Below are 26,231 nucleotides of genomic sequence, written 5' to 3' on the forward strand. Positions count from 1 at the left end.
AATGTACATGTGGCATCCAATATTTGGGACGTAGCACCCAGACCCTGATTGCCCGGCTCAATAAACATCGTTTCAATGTTAAAACAGGCTATCCACTGCATAGTGTATTTTTCTAAGTTTACAGTACTACCTATATTGAACATACAGTATAATACATATCCGTTCCTCCGAAACTACAGCATTGCTGTATTCTCGAGTTTCTCAACATCTGGAAGCCCACACTTTCCAGACCACTACCTTACATCTGAGGAGGCCTCACATTGTTTTTTATCTGCAAGTATTAATTCCAAGAAAAATGTAATAGTTTCATACGGTATACCCGTTCTCCTTACATTTATTGTATCAATATAAGTAGGCAGCCCTCTGATTGGCTACTGTCTAGTGGCTGACATAAATTCCATTGGCCACAGCTTGATGCTGTATCCACCAATGAAAGACCTAGGAATCAAGCAGGCTGGTTGGCCAACATATCTCAGTTCATATATTTTTGACGGCGCGAACACGTGGCCTTTTATATGTATTGAATCAAAATTTCCCTCGCTCCATGACTCTAGTAGGCGCTCGTTTCATTGGCTACAATCCATGAGCGGGCCCAATCCTGATTGGTCACAGAAATACGAATACATCAGATGGTTTTATACAGATGGCGATTGGCTAGTATTTATGTTACACGTACATCCCGGGCGAAACTACCATTGGCTGACCACCGACCACGTGACCTAACTAAACTCAAGCGGAGTCACTCAGTTCCACTGGTGACGTCATCGGAGAACAAACATCATGATTGGTCGCTAGATTTTCATGAATGAAACAGCGGGCTATTCAAAACATAATATGGAATACTACACATCCAAGCCTCGGCTCCATTCCTAAATATTTTTTGGCTATATAGATCGATCCTAGACAAGTTCATCTTTATTCTCAATTTGTATATTTTTTTAATGATTTACTCTATGAATTATATGTTTTATTGTAGGTGTCTTATGTTATGCACAAATATTCTGAAAAAGCACTGTCAAACCTTTGTCTTGATACCAGCACGTAGTTCACCTTGACCCCTGACCTTTTTATTTGTTGCCAGAAATTACTGTATTTTAAACAGCCTTTTCATGGCAAACATCAGACAGCCTGTTTCTGCAATTGAAAAAGGGAGAAGTAACTCCTGAAACACGTTTTGCTTACTGTCCATTGCCTTTTAATACTTATTTTGATGTGTCAGTAAAAGTTATTTGATACAGAAATTCTGGACTGATGCCTGAAAGTGATCTCTAGAGAGCAGTGCCAGTGCGAAAGCCAACATTTTTTCCTGTTTCACAAGTTGTCAAATGTATATGTGCTCTCACTCCTGAGCCCTGTTGTTCCCCCACAGAGCACTTTACATCCACATATGGGGTATTTTTTTCATTTTTGGGAAAAATTGTTACATAGATGGGGGTCTTTTTCTCCTTTTAGCTCTTGTGAAAATGAAAAAATATGGGACAACATTTAACAAATGTAATTGTGGTATGCTTGAGGGGTAATTGTGAACAGGGGTGTTGCGGAGTGGTAGTGTAGGGTATAGGATTAACCCTTGATTGTTGTGATGCCAGGGTGCGGGTTTCCTCAATGCAATTAGTTCTACTGCCACCCATCCCACAAACGATAGGGAGGATAAAGGATTGTCCACAGCAGGAGTTGAAGTAAACCAGGAATAACTTTACTGCAGATTTTATGCAAGTGTCTTTTGCAAGGGGACCTTGGTACAGGCTCCTCACAGGTTTGCTGGGACTTGGTAATTGAATGTGCTTGGATTTTGCTATCCGCTGTGCCACTGAATTTAGGAGGGTTTTTTGGGTCAAGTAGTCACGCAGGATTTGTAGGTTTTGAGCTGGATTAACTCACGATTTTGATGGCTGCTGAAGTAGAGGCTTCAGGCCTGGCTTGTCTTGTAGTGGTAATGACAGATCTGCTTTCTCTTCTATCCCGGGGGTAAGAACATGGAAAAAAAAGACCAAGATTAAGTGGCAGCAGCCCCTTATATATGAAGGGGGCAGGATCAAAGCTCATTGGTTTAGCAAACCTGTCAGTCCTGACCTGAGGCATTATGGGCATATCACAAGACCCAAAGGTCCTTGAACCTTAGCATAACACAATTTATTAACAGTCACATGACCTAAGGTCCTGTACATCAATACACTATAATAGAAAATATATAAATATATACATTAAACACAGTATCAAGAGGCGACTAAGGGTTAGCACTCTAGGAGAGCCCTGATAGCATGGAGGGACTCTGGCTGTGGGGACTTTAGACAGAAGGACAAGACCAAGCCCTGTACCGGGATGCCACATAATTTTTTACGCTAACATGCTGGTGTACCCCCCCAACTTTTCCTTTTCATAAGGGGTAAGAGAAGCAAAAGTCACCTAAAATTTGTAACACAATTTCTCCGGAATACGGTATAAGACAGGGCTCTGGAGTGAGAGAGTGCCATACACATTTGAGGCCTAAATTAGGGCTTTGCATAGTGGCTGACTCAAATGCAAGCATTGCCTCCTCTACAAAAAATACCCTACGGCAATGTTCCCCAAACAGGGTGCCTCCAGCTGTTGCAAAACTCCCTGGATAGTCAATGGCCTAGAGAGTCAATGGCTGTCTGGCAATGATGGGAGTTGTTGTTTTGCAACACCAGTAGGCTCAGTTTAGGGAACGGTGCAGTGTGAGACTTTTTTTTATTGGGGGGGGGGGGGGTTCTGTGAAGCAGTTTGTGTTTGTGAATATGTAACTTCAACTCCCAGCATGCCCTGACAGCCGAAGGGAATGCTGGGAATTGTAGTTATGCAACAGCTGGAGGCACTTCTACAAAAAAATGCCACTAGCTTTTGCGTAACTACAACTACCAGCATGCACGGGTAGCCAAAGGACATGTTGGGAGTTGTAGTATTGTGCCTCCAGCTGTTGCATAACTACAACACCCTGCATTCCCTTTGACAGTCCATGCATGCTGGGAGTTGTAGATATGCAACAGCTGTTGGCACTTTTTCTATCAAAAAGTGTGCCTCCAGCTATTGCATAACTACAACTCCCAGCATGCACTAACAGCCGAAGGGCATGCTGGAAGTTGTAGGTATGAAACAGCTGGTGGAACCAAACTATAACTCCCAGCATACCCTTTGTTGGTGCATGTTGGAATTAAAGTTATGCAACAGCTAATGGGGAAAAAAAGTGCCACTCTGTTGCATAACTATAACTCCCAGCATGCACAAAAAGCCAAAGAGCATACTGGGAGTTGTAGTTATGTGCCTTCAGCTGTTGCATAACTACATCTCTCAGCATACCTTGTGACTGTCCATGCATGTTTGGAGTTGTAGTCTTGCAAGAGCTGGAGGCACACTTTTTATCAAAATGCAACAGCAGGAGGCACACGGGCCTCACCTCCTGCTGCATGTCCCAGACAGGATCCTGCTGCCGAGGAGATGATCATCCCTGCGCTGAGATCCCGCCCCCGGTAAGTTGATCCCCGTCACCGCCTTTGCACACGAAAGGACTAGGGGCAGGGCGGAGCGGGTGCCACCCGTGGGCAAGGGTGATTGGTGTGGTCTCAGACAGCCCCAATCATTATTTTCTCGGTCACCAGTGACCCGATAGGCCCGGAAAAAGTTGTGATTCACCAGTCAGAATTGACCGTCGAATCATGGCGATCACTGACAAGAGGGGGCCTCAGGACCCCTCTGGGTGATATGTTGGGGTGGCTGCTGTTAGATAACAACAACCATCCCGACTCGATGACCGCGTCCGGAGAGGTGGTGATCCCGGGACGCCACGTTGTTAAAATGTACTGCACTGTGCACTAAGATGTTCTTAGCAGCGCTGTACATTTACGGTGCATATCCTTAAGGGGTTAAAAGGAGAGGAGGAAAAAAACAAAAACACAAAAATGAAAAATGGCCTGGTCCATAAGGTCAAAATGGGCTTCATCCTTAAGGTGTTAAATAAATAAAAACATTCTGTTTGCCTTTTATGTATTTTTAAATTTCATCCATATTCTTTTAGAAGTAAATCTTATTTCTGATTCTGTTACAAATTTTTATCTGATACAATGGTTGTCCCATTAATGTTAAGAGCTTTTACTGTTTTCAAAAATTTTTTATTGATACCATTTGTGTTGAATTTCCTTCTACTTGACCATCCCCCCTAGTTAGTTTTCAGTATTGTTCCCTATATGAATGCCTACTATATAGGTTGTATTGGGTGAGCTTTAGTTTAGAGTTGAGCAGTAAAATTTGCCTTCCTAAATCTGATAAATTGGTTATCTTCTTGACTTCGGTTTGCTTTCCATGGCCGACATTTATCATTGCCTTTAGACAGTTTTTTGTGTCTAGAAAAGGCACATAAAAGGCACAAGCAGGGTTTATTTTGGATTACACATTTCTGCTGATTTTGAGTTGTAATCCAATGATTTTGGCAATACACATGATATGGAATGGCTTTATGAACTGTGCCTTTTCAAAAAGCACAGTTCATAAAGCCCTTCCATATCATGTGTATTAACAAAATCAGTGGATTACAACAAAGGCGCAAAGCCACTGAAAAGTCTCTAAAACTACACCAGCCTAGACTTAGCTTAGCTTTTTGGTGTATGTGAAGAGAGAGATTTCAGAAAATGTGTACCTGCACAAAATTTATCAAATGCTATGTGACCATTTAATAAATTTGGTGCTCCTACACATTACCAGCACACACAAAAACCCTACTGATATGATAAATGCCGGCTCATGTGCTTAGATTTCCTGGGGAGGTCTGGAATAAGTGAGACCTCTAGACTGTCATTCCAAGGAATTGGAATGCTTGGAAATTGAAACAAATTTTACAAGACAAAATGATTTAACAGCCAATTGGTTACATTTGGGTTCAATGAATCCTACTGTGTAGATTCGCTCCACTCTAAAGAGGCCCATTCGAGGCATTTTTATAGGGGAAAAAATACTAAAACATGGCTAGACTTTCTTGTCTACTTTTAATTAATTCTTTGTTTCCTTTTTAGACAGCATGATCAGAGTGGGTTCGGATTTCCAGGCTCCGATTCCAGATTGTAAACCAGGTAAAACTTATTTAAGGTCATTTTTAAATAATAGAGTATGCATTAGAGATGAGCGAACTTACAGTAAATTCGATTCGTCACAAACTTCTCGGCTCGGCAGTTGATGACTTACCCTGCATAAATTAGTTCAGCTTTCAGGTGCTCCGGTGGGCTGGAAAAGGTGGATACAGTCCTAGGAAAGAGTCTTCTAGGACTGTATCCACCTTTTCCAGCCCACGGGAGCACCTGAAAGCTGAACTCATTTATGCAGGATAAGTCATCAACTGCCGAGCCGAGAAGTTCGTGACGAATCGAATTTACTGTAAGTTCGCTCATCTCTAGTATGCATCAAAGAAGTGACAGGCCATCAATATTAGATATTAAAGAAAAAAAAATTGAATAAATAAAAAACACGTTTTAACTATTGGAATCACAAAAAAATTAAGGCAACTGATAACTTTGTGACTTTGGATGTTATTAAACAATTGAGTTTTTTTTCTGTTTGGTATACTGTTATAACTCTTATATTGTAATGTGGTATACTGTTGTGGTGTAAAGTATATACACTTTTCTACATTGAAAGTGTAAGAGCAAGAAGGAAAAGTCACAGCACGATATAAAAAGGAAACAGAATATTCAAACATCTTCATTTAGTCAGTATAGCGTATGAGTGCCACACAGAACTACATACTTTTGCATACTATCTGTGAAATGATTAACGGAAGAATGTTCAACCATGTTGAATGCACTTGGGCACGCAAATCACCTAAATCCGCTGCTGGCAGATCCATTTTAGCAATTGGCAACTTACACATTTGCTGCTTCTCAAAGCATTGGACACTGTAAGGAGGGTCTCCACTTCTACACTTTTTCACACACCGATATTGCAATAGGCCCTAAATGAGTTACACACACACACACACACACCACAAAGCCAGTCCATAGGCCAGAAAACCAACGTTGCCACCACCCATAATTTACGGCAGACAGAACTTCTCTAGCACTAAACTGGTAACCAAAATGAGCCATAACTTTTTGGGGACAAGATTCTTTGGACATCAAGGCAACAACAAATTCAAGTTTTTTGATTTTTTTGGGATGGGCGTTACAAATATGGTACTGCAGCAGTCAGTACTGGGTCCACTTCTCTTCAATATGTTTATTAATAAGCTTATTACAGCATAAATTTCCAACTTTTACACCTATTTATAGCATGCATAGTGCTAAGGCAATATCTCTAGAATGTTAAGGTAGAACATTATGAAACAACTTGATATATGAAAACATTGTACACAAAGTTTATATTATGTAACTTAAAAATATATTATTTATTGATGATCTATTAAAAATACACTTCATAAATGTAAGAGATTCATGCAAGTACAGACATAAAAAGCACCTTGCTCACAAATATCCTCAAACATTACAACTTTCAGCAGTACAATAATCAATCTTTATCCCAAAATATTGGTCCCACATATCAAGTTCACACAGGTAATAGGCCAGTATGGTACTGAAGTGTTCCCAAATAAGAGTTACCATCTAACACCTGCCCTCAGACCACACTAGATGCCACACTCGGTGGAAGATGGAGCAGAAGATGACAGCAGGAACTGCAGCCTGCGAACCACAGATTTGGCTCAACTCTGTGAATAAGAAAAATAAAGCTGCACTTCGAAAGCTCTAATGTTAAACTTGTGCAAATCAATGGACAGAGGACATATGGTGGACCTCCTCCAGGTTGGGTTAGAGACACTCCTCTATTTGGCTCGGAGATCTTTATCTGCAATCTACCCCAAGAGGTCTATGAGCATGTATTAATACCGCTCTTCCAAACAGTGGAAAAACACACTGGGGGGCCCCTGAGGAAGGAGCGAAAGCACGCTCGGGGGCCAGGATAAAGCACCATTGGCAGCTATGGGTGAGACATAGTACTTAAATAAGTATATATCTGATAGCACATTGTGACCTATTGTGATGGGTCTGAGGGCAGGTGTTAGATCATAATGGGGTGTCCCGATACAGGACCTGGTCCTGTCCCTTTGTCTAAAGTCCCCTCAGCCAGAGTCCCTCCATGTCAAAAGTCCTTCCTCGGATGCCAATTCGAGGAAGAAGGGTGCCACCGCCGAAACGCGTCATTGTTGTGCCAAATAAACATAGTGCCTCACTATAATGCTACACTTGGATCTGGATCTCATTTATATTGGAAATTCAAACAGCACCTAATGCATGGGTCATTTTCTTCCCTTATCCACTATACTTAACAGGACTGGACTCTCCATCCCTGTGACCCTTCGGGCTTTGCAGTTCACCTCCATCCCAACTACTACCATTTTACCTCGATTCAGGGGTGATAAGCGCAGCTTTTTCAATTAGGTGAGCGGCCATCCGCAAGGCTGGTGCAATCCAGCCACCCCTTCAGTCCCACCCCATGGTCTTTGAATTTTCGCTGCGCCCGAAAGACTTCCAACACTGCGCCCGCATATTTATACAGCACCTCCGCTGCAGAAGCTCTGCACGAGCTAAAAGGAGGATCCGGGCAGCAGAACTGTTCCAATACCCAGCAGCAGACCGCTCAAGTTGCCGCAGCACGCCGCAGTCCATCTTAAAGGGCCAGCGTACCATAAATTGGCAAGCTGCAGGACAGCGCACTCAAGTTCCAGGACAACGCACTCAAGCTGCATTTAAAGGGCTAGCGCACCCAATCAAGGTCTACAAGATGTCAGCACCTATTGCACCATCACCACCACCTAACCAACAGGATGGAGGTGCTCCTGCAACCCCGCCAGAGGGGTCACCACAGTCTGCAAGAAGAATGTTACCTGCTTCACCTCCAGCTCAGCGCCTCAACTTGGGAGCTCCTGTAGCCGCACCTGTCTTCCTGGGGAATCCAGTGCTCCCTACCTACAATGGGGATCCCTTCACATTGCGGGACTTCGAGGAGAAGATACAGAGTCTCTTTGTTTTCTATTCTTTTCCCCCTAATCATCAGGTGCAGTTACTCATGGGACAGCTACAGGGATCTTCATTGTAAGAGGTCCGCACCTGGCCAGCTGCCGACAAGGCTACAGTAGAGCAGATTTTTGAGGGACTCTACCAAGTGTTCGAGTCTCACTCTCCATCTGAGATACGTCTACGGTTATATGAAAGATGTCAAAAACCAGGTGAGACCCTTCGGGCATATGCTGTGGCATTACAAAATGCCTTAGAAACTGTGCAGAAGTTAGATGCCATTACACCCGAGCAGGGTAACAAGGTGCTCATGGACAGATACATAGATGGGGCACAAAATAAATGGGACAAGGCCCAACTAAGGATGCTGGCGGTGCAGAACCCTGATATAGCTTTCCCTGCCTTCATAAAAGTCATTGAGTCAGGGCCCGAGGCAGAACAAGTTAGTGCCCCTTCAGCTGAGACATTAGGAGTCTCGGCCAGATCTGCACAGCCCTCACCACCTATTGTTGCACCAGTACCTGCCCTTACAGGTCCTGCGCCCACAGATCTACAAAGTGTACGACAGGATATTGACCAATTGACCAAAGCTGTTAAAGAGCTGGCGAGCAGGTCTAGTCCACCTAGTCAAGAGACACTTCCACCTAGAAAGCCTGCTCGCTGTCTTGCCAATCCACCTCAGTACCCCCCTGTGAGGCCTCTAGGGACTCGGAGACCTTTTTGTAATCATTGCAAAAAAGCCGGGCATTGGAAAAGTCAGTGCTGGGCTTTAAACAGGAATCCCCTGAGGTCGAGGACCGCCCCTCAGGAACATCTGCAGTAGGTCCAGAATCAACCAGCACCAAGTCAGGACTTTCCATGTACATTGCCCCCTGCCCTTATGTGAAAATTATTGTGGAGGGAGTACAGTCAGAGGCCCTTATCGATACGGGTTCCCAGGTATCCACTATTCCTAAAGATGTGGTTTATAGATATTGGGGGCCTGAAATGTTGTCTGAACCAGATGTAGATTTTCAAGTGATGGCAGGGAACGGGAAACCAGTGCCCAGGCATGGGTACTGGGAGCCCACCATACAAGTGGGAGAGTATGTCTTTCGGGGACAAGGTGGTGTTATAACTGTCCTAGATAAAGGGGCGGCAGAGTTTATCCTAGGGATGAACATTATGAGACACTGTTTTGAGGAGATTGTAGGGTCACTGCATGCATCTCTCCCTCACATGTCAACCTCAGGCCGGCAAGCTGCGCAACACCATCTGAAGATCCTGCAAGGCGAACAGAAGTTCGGTAACCGCCAAGGAGGGATCTGCCCTGTGAGAATTCAGGATATGAGGTCTGTGATCCTCCAACCACAGACAGAAACAATCATCTGGTGCCGTGCCCGACCAGGCATGAAGAATCAAGATTATCAGGCCTTGCTGAAGCCAATTTGACTGGAAGACTACCCTTTGGTCCGTGCAGCAAGGAGTCTGGTGACAGTATCCAATGGCAGTGTCCCGGTCCGAGTAGTCAACCTATCGGATGTCGCAACCAAGCTGCCGAAGTATACTCCTGTCGCTAAGCTATATCATCTTGGGCCTAAGGACATACTGAATTAGCTGCAAGTAGCCCGACAGCGGACCGCTCAGACTGTTCATGGAGCCGATAACAGCTCTTCAGCACCATGGTGAACCAAGCTGCAGATAGGGGATGAGAATACCCCCAGAGATCAAATTGTAGGAGTTATCCAAGTGGCCAAACAATATCAGAAGGCCTTCAGCAAGCACAACACTGATATTGGTCGGACCACGATGATCGAGCATGGGATCCTAACAGGTGCTAGTCCTCCAATCAAGGAAAGGCCAGTGGCCCCTGGTATATATCAGACAGTGAAGAAAATGCTGACCGGAAGGAGGCTGACATAATCCGGGATAGCCAAAGTCCTTGGGCCACTCCATTGGTCCTTGTCAAGAAAAAAGATGGGACCATCCGCTTCAGTGTGGATTACCAGAAGCTGAATAACGTCACTGACAAAGATGCCTACCCTCCACCTCGCATTGAGGAATCTCTGACTGCCCTGGGATCAGCTGCCTACTTCTCTACCCTAGACTTGACCAGTGGATACTGGCAAGTGCCGATGGCGAAAGAAGACCACGAGAAGACCGCATTTGTGACCCTGATGGGGCTCTTCGCGTTCAAGAGTATGCCCTTTGGGCTATGCAATGCCCCTGCCACCTTTCAACGCCTAATGGAACGATGCCTAGGACATCTCAACTTCCAGAGTGTGTTACTATATCTGGACGATGTCATTGTCTACTCCAAGACCTTTCAAGAGCATCTGGACCATTTGACGTAGGTGTTTCAAGTTCTGATTCAACACGGGATGAAGATTAAACTTCTAAAAGTCATCTATTGAAGCCACGGGTCCATTACCTTGGACATGTGGTCAGCCCAGAAGGTGTTCCGCCTGACCCAGAAAAAGTGAGTGTTTTCAAGTACTGGCCTACCCCACGCACGGTGCGGGACATGAGAAGCTTCCTGGGATTTGCTGGCTTCTACTGACGCTGGCTTCTACTCACTTCGCACAAATTGCTGGACCCCTTACAGCTCTTCTCCGGGATACTGCGAAGAACTACAATGGAAGACTCCTGATCCAGTGGGCGGAGGAACAAGAAACAGCATTCCAAGCTTTGAAGTACCTACTCACTGAGCCGCCTATCCTGGCATATTCTGATTATGGGCTGCCCTTCAGGCTGTACACAAATGCCAGCTTCGAAGGCCTGGGAGCTATTCTATCCAAGGTACAAGAAGTAAAGGAAAGGGTGATAGCCTACGCCAGCAGACACTTGTGAGGACCAGACACTTGCCTTGGTCTGGCCAGTTACCGAAAAGTTTAGACACTATCTAGCAGCCATCCCTCTCACTGTGTACACTGAAAGCAACCCGTTGGCACACCTAAATACTGCAAAATTGGGAGCCATTGAACAGTGTTGGGCCTCCAGACTGGCCAACTATGACTTCAACATTTAAATATAGAAGTGGCAAGTCTAATGTGAACGCTGATGTACTATCCCGTATGGTTCCTGGAGAAGAACCACCCACCGAGGATGAGTGGGAAGATGTAGAGATGCCCCAATTCTATCAAAGGTTCGTGAGTCAAAACGTTCTGACTACACAAGACGGTGAACCTAGATCCACCAAGGTTCCTGAGGACCTCTATACGTGAAAGTCGAGTCATGGGGGATCTGTTGGACTACCTACGTCAAAAAAAGGTACCAACCAGTCTACGCCGGTCACAGTGTGACTTTGAATTGAAGAGGTTGTGGCGCCAAAGAAACCGACTGTTTATTCACAAAGGACTGCTATACAGGAAGTCACTGGATCCAGTCTCTGGTGAACTCCATCAGATCCTGATCCCTAGAAGAGATGTTGCCATGGTCCTGAATGCCTATCATGATCAGTCGGGACACTTTGGGATCCACAAAACTGAAGCCTCCATCAGACAGAGGTTCTATTGGGTAGGGATGCGAGGAGACATTGAAAAGTGGTGTGGTGAATGTACTGTCTGTAACGTCACCAAGAACCTCCGCAAGGATGCGAGAGCACCCCTTTATCCTATCTAAACCAAAGTAACATTTGTTCATAAGGTTAAAAAAAGACCAGAGTCCATCAAGTTCAACCTATAACCCTAATAAGTCCCTATTGAGTAGAGTTGATCCAGAGGAAGGCAAAAAACCCTCATACTAGAGGTAAAAATTCCCGACTCCAAATATGGCAGTCAGAATAAATCCCTGGATCAACTTTCTGTCCCTATAAATCTAGTATACATAACCAGCAATGTTATTACTCTCCAAAAATGCATCCAGACCCTTTTTAACACTCTTACAGAGTTCACCATGACCACCTCCTCCAGGAGAGAATTCCACAGTCTCGCTGTTCTTACAGTAAAGAACCCCTATCTGTGCTGGTGTAGAAACCTTCTTTCCTCTAGATGTAGAGGATGCCCCCTTGTTATAGATACAGTCCTGTGTATAAATAGATCATGGGCGAGATCTCTGTAATGGTCCCCTGATATATTTACACATAGTTATTTAGGTCTCCCCTAAACCGAAAGACCCAAACAGCTGGGTCACCTTGGATCATGTGAAGTTGTCCTCTACAAGGTCTGGATACACCTACGCCCTCACCATGGTAGACCACTACTCCAAGTGGGTAGTGGTAGTACCTGTCAAGGAACTCACGGCGAAGACTGCGGCGCAGATGTTCTATTCCAACTGGGTCCAGACCCTGGGATGTCTGGAGGTGGCCCTCACGGACCGGGGAACGGCCTTTGTAGCCCAACTGTTCCAAGAGCTGTGCCAGTTTCACGACTGCAAGAAGCTCCGGACTACGGCCTACCACCCCCAGGGGAATGGATTGTGCGAACGCATCAACCAGGTCTTCATACACATGCTGCAAGCAGAATCAGTATCAAAGCATGAAGAGTGGCCCCGGCTATTAACTGAACTGTTGGATATGTACAATAATATCATCCACTGCTCCACAGGGTACACTCCCTTTTTCCTCATGATGAGATGACATGGGCAACTTCCCAAGAACCTTGCAAGACTGGGTCACTGACAATCATAGGAGAATTCGGGAAGCTAAGGAGATTGTTGGGAAGAAAATGGGCGAGGCCCAAGAATGTCAGCAGAGAGACTATAACCATCATGCATCTGCTAAACCCTTAACACTGGGAGACAGTCTGGCTGAGGAAGTTTCCCAGAACACACAAGCTAGACTCCATCTGGGATACGGAACTGTATACAATAACAGCCGTGCCCTACCCAGACTCAGAAGTCTATGAAGTCAAGAAGACTGGATTTGAACCACAGGTAGTTCATCGGAACCGGATTAAATTGTTCCTCAGAGAGGACCTACCAGAACCACCTCTTCCTGCTCCCACAGCTGCTAGACTCAGGAAAGAATATGTCCCAGGAGAAGGGATCCATCCGTCAATGGATATTACGATGTTCTCACCTCATAAACCTGCGATGTTCTGTTGCGTGCCCTAGCCAGTTCCAGCTCAGCAGTCTCTGGTTTCCTCGCCTGCTATAAGTTTGTCTCCCGTAACAACTCCAGAAAAATCAGAACCAATTTCACCAATCCCTATGGGCAGGGCCGGCGTTAGGGGGGGGGGGGGGGTTTGGGGAGAGGGGAACATACTGCCAACCTAATGTGGGGGAAACCTACTGCCAACCTAATGTGGGGGAAACATACTGCCAACCTAATGTGGGGGAAACATACTGCCAACCTAATGGGGGGGGGGGGCTGCAACCTAATGTGGGGGAACTGCAACCTAATGTGGGGGAACTGCAACCTAATGTGGGGAAGCTATACTGTCTACCTAATGTGGGGAAGCTATACTGTCTACCTAATGTGGGGGAACTATATTGCCAACCTAATGTGGGGGATCTATACTGTCTACCTAATGTGGGGGAACATACTGCCAACCCTAATGTGGGGGGGTACTATACTGCCAACCTAATGTGGGGGGAAATATACTGCCAACCTAATGTGGGGGAACTATACTGCCAACCTAATGTGGGGGAACTATACAAAAAAATATAAAATTTTACTATTCTGATACCTATAACTCTCTTTTATTTTTCTGTATATGGGGATGTATGAGGGTCATTTTTTGCGCTGTGATTTGTAGTTTTTATCGGTACCATTTTTGTTTTGATGGGACTTTTCAATTGCTTTTTTAGATATTTTTTATGGTATTTGAAGTGACCAAAAATGTGCAAAATCTGGTTAGTGCACTACTACGACTTTTGGGGCCCCTCTTTTGATTTTGCCTAGGGCCACGCTAAGCCTAAAACCGGCCCTGCCTATGGGTTCTCTCAGTCCAGAGCTAAGAGCATACCCTGCGTCCAGCCCTCAAGCTGGTCCCTCTGGGACTGAAGTCACGAGTTCTGATGGGAGAAGATACTCCTGAAACCCAAGAGGTGGTGCTGCGTTGGTCTCAAAGGTCTACCCAAGGGAACATTCCCCTCAGATACCAAAACTGACTGCAGTCATAAAATATAGTGTACACACAGTACATTTCATAACTTTCACTAGTGTACTTCCCCATAACATTTAGTACACATAATTCAGAAAAGTATCTCACAAAAACAAAAATATTTCTTAGGGACTGTAACATGCTATATTTCAGTTCCATACCACTGTTTATGTACTGATGTGTTCTTTTGTCTCCTACGTGTTCAGGATGCTCTTCTTGGCCAGAAGTTGCTCCTGTAGCTCAATAAAAATGCATGTATCCAGAAGGGTAACAGTATGTAACTGTTATCTAGTCAGAGTTCTAGGGGTAAGTATGTGATACCTATAGACCCTAGCAGCCAAGGCATTGGGCAGAAAGCCTCAGGCAACCCAATCCGCAACAAGTGTATAACTCTAGGAAAAGTGTGTGGTATAATAAATTTACGGTATACTATTTACTGTCTGTCAAAGGAAAAAGTGAGATTTATAATGGTATGTAGAAGCCTCACCCTCATTATACATTCAGTTCCGTATCAAAAGTACTTGTCAGTCAAGAAGAAAGATATATATTTGTGGTCGGTGCTCATTCGTATAGTGAGCCTACCTAGCTAAACCTCTTACTAAGCTCGTAATCCCTACTCAATCCTGTAACCTATCTATACAGTTAGTTATGCCACATACTGGCGCGTAAGAGTACACCTGAAAAATAGAGGGCATACCCTGATGTATAACGATAGTCATAAAAATGATATTGAGGGAGGGTTGGGTGGGACGTGACGAACCCACGGCATCAGAGACAGGTACTGCCGCGGGTTCTTATAGGGAATCCCCGCCCCTCCCACAAATACAGGCTTAATTATTAGCCTTTACACTTGTGGTCGGTGCTCATTCGTATAGCGAGCCTACCTAACTAAACCTCTTACTAAAACTCGTAATCCCTACTCAATCCTGTAACCTATCTATGCAATTAGAGTTATGCCACATACTGCCGCGTAAGAGTACACCTGAAAAATAGAGGGCAAAACTCATAATGAGAACAAAGCGCTATTAACACACATAACCACGTCACCAGTGACTGAAATGTATCGAGCATTACTGACTATGGAATGGGGGTATAGTGCACGTAACACTGAATTCCCAGCACCCCGATTACCTTACTACGTATGCTGGCACACCATGTTGTGACATCTGTGCAGCTGCCCCAATGCTTAGCGAATGACTGGATATAACGGACGGTTCGCTATAATAGTATTTGACATTTGTTTCACAAACAACGTAGTAATAAATGCTACCCCCTTGACAATGGCAGCAGCTGATCCCGTTGGATCCTTGATGTGCTGAAGCAAAGCTTGCAACACTCAGGCTGAGCAACGCTCGTGACTTGAGAAAATGCTGTATGATGACAGCCTGGCCGGACAATGACCTTCTTCTGCTACACAATTTTAATGCGTAACTATCTGTATCCCAACAAACGAATGTAACTACGGTCATGCATCTAAATATGATACCCCTAAACCTTAAGAAACCATGACAACTCAAGAACAGCGTGGCCGCTGACATTTAAGCTGTGCTGACGTCCCACAGGGGAATACCTAAACGTCAACTAACCAATAAGCCAGCTGCCAGGGCTGATGGCTGGAGGGCTTGCAAACCTCCCTCTGCGCGCACTCTTCAGGGCAGATTGATGGCATGGGACGCAAACAACGATGCCCCGTCAAGGCTAAACCACGTAAACTATGCTGGATACCTGACAGATACTTTGTTAGTATTATACTAGATGCAATAAGAGTGGCAAAACCCGATTAAATGCAAAATTGCACCTGAGACCTCCTCTGGGTATTTGACGTAAAACATTGTGAACGTATACCAGTCTGCGTGCTGAAAGATCTCTGTGAGCTGTAGACGTGAAAAAAAGTCTGAGAACAACCCTATGCCCGTATGCACAACTCCAAGTGCTGCCAACGTGTATAAACATGTGACTACCTAGTCACCAACCTCAACTTGTCAGGTTACCACTGTAACCAACCTGTGGACGTGACCGGCAATGAAACCACTAATGCAGCAAACATGACGATCAGACTCAACCAACATATGATTACTATCGTCAACCTAAAGCCGAGACAAAAAAACCAACCACCCAGAGCCAAGCTAAGTCCCTGTACACACAACCCAAATGCTAAGTAAACATATGGACGCATAATGACCATTCCGCCAACCAGAAGTTGTCAGGTTGCAACTGAATAAACCTGTAGACATGACAGGCTGAACATAAATGAAAGACTCAACCAAATCTGTAACTAATAATATGACCATCAACCTGAACCAACCAGGTTGTACCCATAATAGACCTATGAACGTGTCAATTAACAATGGAAAATAAAGCTATATCCCTGTGCATAACCCAACAGCTGAATAACATAACGTATAATGACAACCTGAAATCGTGTCAGGTTATATCTGGATTGAGCTGTAGACGTAACTGGTCCAGCCGAATTTAAAACCTCAACCAATGTAATACACAGATAACTATATGGGCGTATGTACGAACTGAGTGCATGCACCGAACAACTTATGAACGTATGGCTAAAATGAACTGCTTGAGTGAACATATGCACTGAACCAACTAAATAAGCAGATACACCGAGCAACTTATCTGCACATATGCCCCGTACGACTTGAATAATTGCATTAAGCACTGATATACAATTCAACACATGAATTTAACTATACCACCGCCTATGTGTCGTAATGTTGTCGCTCTGAAAGGTGTGTCAGTAACAACAATTATCTAATGTATCCCCCTGCAGACGTGGCAGGTATAATTGATATACACCGCCTATGTGTTGTGTTATTGTTGTTCTGAAGACGTGTCAGTAACAATAATTATGCAATGTACCCCCCCCTGCAGACGTGGCAGGTATAATGGGTATACACTGCCTATGTGTCGTGTTAAAGTTGTTCTGAAGACGTGGCAGTAACTACAATTATGCAACGTACCCCCCTGGACATGGCAGGCATAATGGGTATACACCCCCTATGTATTGTGTTATGTTATTCTGAAGACATGTAACTAACAACAACTACGCCATGCATCTCCCTGCAGACGTGGCAGGCATGAAGGGCATAAACCATCTATGGGTCGTGAGGCGGTTACTCTGAAAGCATGTTGGCAATAACTACTGAGTCAAACAACCCACAACCGTATGCATAGACAAACTAGGGGGCGTATGTACAAAACTTTGAGCGCGTGCACCGAACAACCTATGAACGTATAGCTAGAATGAACTGCATGAACGAACATGTGCACTGAACAAACCATATAAGCAGATGCACAGAGCAACTTATCAACACACATGCCCAGTACGACTATATAATTGCATGAAGCGCACATGAATTTATACATATGATGTCTGTCCCACTGTACAATAACTAGAAAGCACTGACCCGAAGCGATTTTCCCTTTTTTATATACAAATATAAATATATATACAAACACATACATGGGGCAGGTATAATGTGTATACCACCACTGTGACGTAATGTTGTCGCACTGAAGGCGTGTCAATAACAACAATTGCAATGTATCCCCCTGTAGACGTGGCAGGTATAATGGGTATACACCACCTATGTGTCGTGAGGCTGTAGCTCTGAACACGTCAGCAACAACTACTGAGTACCACCCCCTGCTGGCATGGTAGATACGATGCCCCAACCGCAACAGCTGTATAAATACTAAGTGAAGAACGCATGTGCTCTAATGCTATGAAACTATATGCACTGCAGATACTACAATGAATCTACAGAAGTGCACTGTAAACACTATAACGTGTGAAAACTATAGGAACTGACATTAGCATGAAACCCTGAGCGTATAGACCAAATTAACTATGTGCGTATACACAAGCGAACTATATGAACAAATGCCCACTGTAAATGCTACCATGGCAATAAACACTTATCCACAATATCAAATTAACAAGCGGATGTAAGATATAACAGCACAAGCGTAAGAACAGTGTAATTAATACTGGCATATGTAAATTACAAGCTTAAGTACAATGAATCTATGCACGTATGTATGAGTGTGCTACAAGTGTATAAACAATAACGTACTACCTCACCTATATAATGTAATCTGAAGTTACGAGCCCATATGCCCTATAAGCTACAACTGAGTTAACCTGAAAGAAATGAGGACAAACTGTGTGTGTAAGTTCGGGACAACTACATGCACATAGGAAGACAGCAAATTAAGTGCATATGTATGGAACTATGCCGTATAACAAGCTATGAGCGACTGTACCAATAAACTAGATGAACCTATAATCAAGAAAACTGTATGCGCGTATGCACAACAAGTGCATGCGCGTATGGCCAACAACAACTATATGAACGTCTGCACCGAACAAATCTGATAAACTTATGCAAAGAACAAACAATATGCATGCATGTAGTAATCATATGACCACGTACTTACGCACAGAACACTCCATGCGCTGTGCAAGCATATATGCGGCACCATAAGTGTGTGCCCAGCACTACACTACAAGCGTGAGTACAGCACACACACCACGAGCACATGCACCGCACAACTCCCATGAGCCACCAGCGTATGTACGATATGAATCCTACAAGCGTGTGTGCAGTATGAAACCTACGAGCGTGTGTACCGTGTAAATACTACCAGCGAGTGTGCAGTATAACCCTCTGAGCGTATGTGCAGTATATAACCCTGCGAGCGTGTGTACAGTATGAACCCTACAAGCATGTGTTCAGTATGACTCCTATGAGCGTGTGTACAGTACAATCTTACAAACGTGTACAGCTGCGAGCGTAAATGCAGTATGAATCCTACGAGCGTGTGTACAGTATAAATCCTGCAAACGTGTGTACAGTATAATCCTGCGAGTGTAAATGCAGTATAAATCCTACGAGCTGTGTACAATATAATTGCTGTGAGCGTATATACAGCATAAATCCTGCTACGGTATAAATGCTACGAACCTGTTACAGTATAAATGCCACGAACGTGAGTACAGTATAAATGCCATGAACATATCTACAGTATAAATGCCACGAGCATATGTACAGTATAAATGCCACAAGCATATGTACAGTATAAATGCCACAAGCATATGTACAGTATAAATGCCACGAATGTATGTACAGTATAAATGCCACAAGCATATGTACAGTATAAATGCCACGAGCGTGTGTACAGTATAAATGCCACAAGCATATGTACAGTATAAATGCCACGTGCGTGTGTACAGAATAAATGCCACGAGCGTGTGTACAGTATGAATGCCACGAACAGTTTAAATGCCACGAGTGTCTGTGCAGTATAAATGCGACGGACAGTATAAATGCTACAAGCGTGTGTACAGTATAAATGCCACGAGCGTATGTACAGTATAAATGCCATGAGCGTGCATACAAAATGAATGCTACCAGCGTGCGAATAACGCCCACTGCGATTTAAGATTACCTAACCTATCTGCACAACCAAATGACAAAGCGAAGACCTTACCACGATGGTGACACTCCTAAACTATTTTGATACCTTTACACTTTTTTTTTTTTTGTGACTACATTCACAATGGTCGTAACAAATGCCTGATGGAAAGAAATGTTAGGATCGTGGACCTCCTCACAATGAAGCAACAGATATAGAAACCGTTCATGACAACCCATAACTATTGACAAATCAGTGCCTCGTACTAGCGAACCTAAATGCCTAGAATTGAAAATGCAGGGATAAAGGCTGTGTAAGTCCTTACTGAGCTATGGCACCGGCCATTGATTTATCCACGTGCTAGGTGCCGTGTTGCCCACAATATGAGACAGACCCTGCATATACGATGCACTGCTGAAATGCTGCAGATACCCGATATGCCTGGCGGAAAAAAAACACAAACACACTTACAGCTCCCCGGTATAAATGCACATAGAGCTGCAAGACCCGCATGACCTGAGGGAGACCGCACTACCCTTCACTGTTGCGGTACCGTAACCTGTTACCGCCCGTGATCCTCCGCTATCCCCGAGATTAAATGCAGTATGCTGTACTCAGAGCTGAGTACAGATAGAAGGCCGGGCAGCTCCCTGTTCCCGGTCCCCGCCATCTTCCTAACCAAGCCTTGGAGCGCCGTTCCACGAGGCTGCAGGAACCGGGACCAGGACAGCATACTCACCAGCCTCAACGACGCCGCCCACAACATCCGGTCGGCTGACGTGGAACTTGGCATCCCGTGCTGAAACCGGGGCCGGGGCTGACCGAGGGTGCCCTCCGTGCTCTGGCTTACCTCCGGAGAGAGGGCTGCAGTGGACGCCGCCGCCCCGGCCGCTTACCAGTACACTGAAAACCAGAACTCCCGTGCATCAGCTGACTCGCGTGTCAGCTGATCCCCGGTCACGTGACGAACCCGTGGTGTCAGAGACAGGTACTGCCGCGGGTTCTTATAGGGAATCCCCGCCCCTCCCACAAATACAGGCTAAATTATTAGCATATAGATATATATATATAGATATATATAGATATATATAGATATAGATATATATATATAGATATATATAGATATAGATATATATATATATAGATATATAATATAATAGAGAGAGAGAAAAAAATAGAGATCAAATGTCATGTATCATTTACTTAATGCATAGCTATATGAGTTGAACTAAAAAAAAAAAAAAAAATGAAAATTAAAAACCAGATAACGGAATTTTGTTTATGTAAAAATGTTGGCGCTTGTATGGACATTTCACTATGCACAAGGGGGGGGGACATGTATCAAAGATTTTACCCCTGTTTTGTGTGTATTTTTTTTGCGCAAAATTTTGCGCAAGCCCTTTTTTTGCGCATTTTTTTGCACACGTTTTGGTAGAGCATGTCCTCCAGATGTGGCTCAATCAGGGTACCTTGGAGTGACATCTATAGTACACATGGATTTATTACCTGCGTACTTTTCCTTTGCGCCAAAAATTTTGACGCAAGTGCGTCTTTTTCCCAGCAAATATAAGCCAACTTTAACTGCACGTAGCAATCCTTTCTATTTCTGAAGGAAAGTTCTACTAAGGAACCACCAGAATGTTTTAACTTTCCTATCTCAATTCCTCATTTGGTTTGCTTATATTGCTTTTTACTCCTTGGTTATTCCAAAGCACTTTTAAAATAATTTGCATATAGAATATTTGTTTACAGGTCAGTTATTCATTAGATCACTTGTATATTGGTATTGTTATTTTATGATCCAACAATTTAATACATTTACATAGGAAATGTTTGATAGCTTACTTATCACTGAACAAGCTCCGTTACATTAAAATAGCTTTGTAATCCACTTAACACTGTACATCATTCTCCTTTTATTTTTACAATTTACTGCTTTCCGTTCTACTTTTCCCCAGCGCCCGGTAAGATGGTGGCTATCACTGATAGCCAGCCACCTTACCATGTGACCACGGGGGGTTTCATCCCCCCCCCCCCCCCCCCAGCGATCGCTGCTATCAGCTAGTCAAATCTGACTAGCTGATAGCAGCGTTTCGCTATGAGAATACTTAGCAGCGCGGTGTGTGAGTCCGGATCACGGGGATCGGGACACACACCGCTCTGCTAAGTGTCCCTTACCCGTCCCCCGGCGTCACTTACCCGGCCATGTGGTGTCCCGAGCGGTCCCGGTGCGAGCGGCGTCCTCCAGGCGGTCCCGGGGGTAGTGCGTCCCGGCGGTGAGTTTCCGGCAGCAGGGCGGCATCTTCATTGGCAGCAGTGAGATCGCCGTAAAGCGATCTCACTGCTGCCTCTGGGAGTTTCAAAACTGCAACTCCCAGCATGCCCAGACAGCCTTTAGCTTTCTGTGCATGCTGGGAGTTGTAGTTTTGCAACATCTGGAGGGCCACAGTTTGGAGACCACTGTATAATGGTCTCCAATCTGTGCTCTTCCAGATGTTCCAAAATTACAAATCTCAGCGTGCCCACTCTGTCGAGGCATGCTGGGAGGTGTAGTTCTGTAACATCTGGAAGACCACAGATTGGAGACCATTATACAGTGGTCTACAAACTGTGGACCTCCTGCTGTTGCAAAACTACAACTCCCAGCATGCACGGACAGCCAAAGGGCATGCTCGGAGTTGTAGTTTTGGAACAGCTGGATGTTTCCACCCCCCAATGTGAATGGACAGGGTACACTCACATGGGCGGAGGTTTACAGGGAGTGCTGCAAGATTGAGATGCAGCAAACTCGCTGTGAACCCCCGCCCGTGTGACTGTACCCTAAAAACACTACACTACACTACACTTAAATAAAATAAGTAAAAAACACTATATATATACACATACCGCTACACAGCCCCCCTCCCCTCCCCAATAAATATGAACAACGTCTGGTACGGCACTGTTTCCAAAATGGAGCCTCCAGCTGTTGCAAAACAACAACTCCCAGTATTGCCGGATAGCCATTGACTGTCCAGGCATGTTGGGAGTTTTGCAACAGCTGAAGGCACCCTGTTTGGGAAACACTGGCATAGAATACACCTATGTCCACCCCTATGCAAAACCCTAATTTAGGCCTCAAATGCGCATGGCGGTCTCTCACTTTGAAGAGTATTTCAAGGCAACAGTTTAGGGTCACATATGGGGTATCGCCTTACTCGGGAGAAATTGCCTTACAGATTTTGGGGGGCTTTTTCTCCTTTTACCCATTATGAAAAGGAACAGTTGGAGTCTACACCAGTATGTTAGTGTATAAAAATAAAATTATTTACACTGACATGCAGGTGTTGCCGCATACTTTACATTTTCACAAGAGGTAAATGGGAAAAAAGACCCCCATTTTTTGGGACACAATTTAGCCAGAGTACGGAGATACCACATATGTGGGCGCAAAGTGCTCTGCGGGCGCACAACAAGGCCCATAAGGTAGAGTGCACCATGTACATTTGAGGTGATTTGCACAGGGGTGTCACAGATGTTAAATGAAGAATAAGGACATTGGTATAATTGATGTGTTATAATTGGGTGCAAAAAGTGGTATTATTGTGAGATTAAAACTCTACATAATGAAGAAAAAAATTCTACAACTAATAACGAGGATACACTTACTGTTTAGGTGCAGATACGCTGCAGACAAAGCTCCTACTAAATAGAGCTGCGGTGTAAATTTATGCTCTGAGGAGAATTCTAAATTTAAACGCAATTCAAGAAAGTAGCTGCACAAGAATGATAACTTTAACGCAGCTGCGCCAAATTTAGACAACAAGGCAGAGGGGTAAAAAACTTCTATTATACACTGGAAATGATACATGTCCCCCAAGGACTCTATGTCGTTGTTTATCTACAGCCTGATCAAGGACATTTGCAATTATGCCCAGGACTGTGTCTGACCTTATGGTCATTTCATCCCTCTGTCTTTGGGGACCTACGTCGAGGATGACTTGTTTTAACCCCTTAAGGACCCAGCCAATTTTCACTGTAGGACCGGGCCATTTTTTGCACATCTGACCTCTGTCACTTTAAGCATTAATAACTCTGGGATGCTTTTTACCTTTCATTCTGATTCAGAGATTGTTTTTTGTGACATATTCTACTTCATATTAGAGGTAAAATTTTGTCGATACTTGCATCATTTCTTGGTGAAAAATTCCAAAATTTGATGAGAAAATTTAAAATTTTGCATTTTTTTTTTACTTTGAAGCTCTTAACTTATAAGGAAAAAGGATATTCCCCCAAAAAATTATATATTAATTCACATATACAATATGTCTACTTTATATTTGCATCATAAAGTTGACATGTTTTTACTTTTGGAGGACATCAGAGGACTTCAAAGTATAGCATTCAAATTCGCAAAATTTTCAAAATTGAAATTTTTCAGGGACCAGTTCAGTTGAAGTGGATTTGAAGGATCTTCTTAGAAATACCCAAAAAATGACCCCATTATTAAAAACTGCACCGCTCAAAGTATTCAAAATGACATTCAAAAGGTTTGTTAACCCTTTAGGTATTTCACAGGAATAGCAGCAAATTGAAGGAGAACATTCAAAAGCTTCATTTTTTACACTGGCATGTTCTTGCAGACCCAGTTTTTGCATTTTTGCAAGGGGTAATAGGAGAAAAAGCCCCACAAAATTTGTAACCCAATTTCTCTCGAGTGTATGTCACGTGTTTGGTGGACACAGCAGAGGGCTCAGAAGGGAAGGACAGACAATGGGATTTTGGAGAGTGAATTTTGCTGAAATGGTTTTTGGGGGGCATGTCGCATTTAGGAAACCCCTATGGTGCCAGAACAGCAGGAAAACCCCCCATATGGCATACCATTTTGGGAACTACACCCCTCAAGGCATGTAACAAGGGGTACAATGAGCCCCACAGGTGTTTGACGACTTTCCGTTAAAGTCGGATGTGTAAATGAAGAAAAAAAATTTTTCACTGAAGTGCAGTTTTTTCCCAAATTTACCATTTTTACAAAAGGTAATGGGTGAAAATGCCCCCCAAAATTAGTAACCCCCTCTCTTCTGAGTATGGAAATACCCCATGTTAGGATGTAAAATGCTCTGCGGGCGAACTACAGTGCTCAGAGTAGTAGTCCCATATGGCTTTTGGAAAGCAAATTTTGCTGAAATGGTTTTTGGTGTGCATGTTGCATTTTGGAAGTGGCTGTGCAAATGAAAAATTTAATTTTTCATTTTCACAGACCACTGTTCCAAAAAACTGCCAGACACCTGTGGGGCGTAAATGCTCACTCCACCCCTTATTACATTATGTGTAGGGTGTAGTTTCCAAATTGGGGTCACATGTGGGGGGTTGGGGGGTGCCATTGTTCTGGCACTATGGGGGCGTTGTAAACACATGTGGCCTTCACTTCCGGACAAATTTTCTCTTCAAAATCCCAATGGCGCTCCTTCTCTTTTGAGCATTGTAGTGCATCCGCAGAGCACTTTACATCCACATGTGGGGTATTTTCTTACTCAGAAGAAATGGGGTTACAAATTTTGGGGGGCTTGTTTTCCTATTTTCCCTTGTGAAAATGAAAAATTTAGGGTAACACCAGCATTTTAGTGCAATTTTATTTTTTACATTTTCCCATCCAACTTTAATGAAAATTCGTCAAACACCTGTGGGGTGTTGAGGCTCAGTGTACCCCTTGTCACGTTCTGTGAGGGGTGTAGTTTCCAAAATGGGGTCACATGTGGGTATTTTTTTGCGTTTGTCAGAACCGCTGTAAAATCAGCCACCCCCTGTGCAAATCGCCAATTTAGGCCTCAAATGTACATGGTGCGCTCTCACTCCTGAGCCTTGTTGTGCGTCCACAGAGCATTTTATGCCCACATATGGGGTATTTCCGTACTCTGGAGAAATTTTTTTGCTTTTACCGCTTGTGAAAATAAAAAGTATGGGGCAACACCAGCATGTTAGTGTAAAAATTTAATTTTTTTTTACACTAACAGGCTGGTGTAGCCCCCAACTTTTCCTTTTCATAAGGTGTAAAGGAGAAAGCCCCCCAAAATTTGTAGTGCAATTTCTTCCGAGTACGGAAATACCCCATGTGGCCCTAAACTGTTTCCTTGAAATACGACAGGGCTTCGAAGTGAGAGAGCATCATGCGCATTTGAGGACTAAATTAGGGATTGCATAGGAGTGGACATAGGGGTATTCTATGCCAGTGATTCCCAAACAGGGTGCCTCCTGCTGTTGCTAAACTTTCAGCATGCCTGGACAGTCAGTGGCTGTCCGGAAATGCTGGGAGTTGTTTTGCAACAGCTGGAGGCTCCGTTTTGGAAACACTGTCGTACAATAAGTTTTTCATTATTATTGGGGGGGGGGGGGGGGACAGTGTAAGCGGGTGTATATGTAGTGTTTTACCCTTTATTATGTGTAGTGTAGGGCTTTTAGGGTACATTCGCACTGGCTGGTTACGATGAGTTTCCCGCTAGGAGTTTGCGCTGCGGCCACTTACTGTAAACCTGCCGTGTGAATGTACCCTGTACATTCACATGGGGGGCAAACCTCCAGCTGTTTGAAAACTACAACTCCCAGCATGTACTGACAGACCGTGCATGCTGGGAGTTGTACTTTTGCAACAGCTGGGAGCACACTGGTTGGAAAACCTTCAGTTAGGTTCTGTTACCTAACTCAGTATTTTCCAACCAGTGTGTCTCCAGCTGTTGCAAAACTACAACTCCCAGTATGTACTTATCGCCGAAGGGCATGCTGGGAG

At 44.1% G+C, this 26,231-nt stretch overlaps 1 protein-coding gene across 1 annotated transcript in view; it reads left to right on the forward strand.

The window, feature by feature from the left end:
• The window catches only part of RCOR2 (REST corepressor 2), a 288,691-nt gene that overhangs the window by 108,952 nt on the left and 153,508 nt on the right, over positions 1-26,231 (forward strand). The window contains exon 2 of the mRNA XM_056528491.1: positions 5,025-5,081. Within this exon, the coding sequence (XP_056384466.1) occupies positions 5,025-5,081 (57 nt within the window). The remainder of the gene's footprint in view (positions 1-5,024; positions 5,082-26,231) is intronic.

This window comes from Hyla sarda, chromosome 6 (assembly GCF_029499605.1).
Source record: "Hyla sarda isolate aHylSar1 chromosome 6, aHylSar1.hap1, whole genome shotgun sequence".
NCBI lineage: Eukaryota > Metazoa > Chordata > Amphibia > Anura > Hylidae > Hyla > Hyla sarda.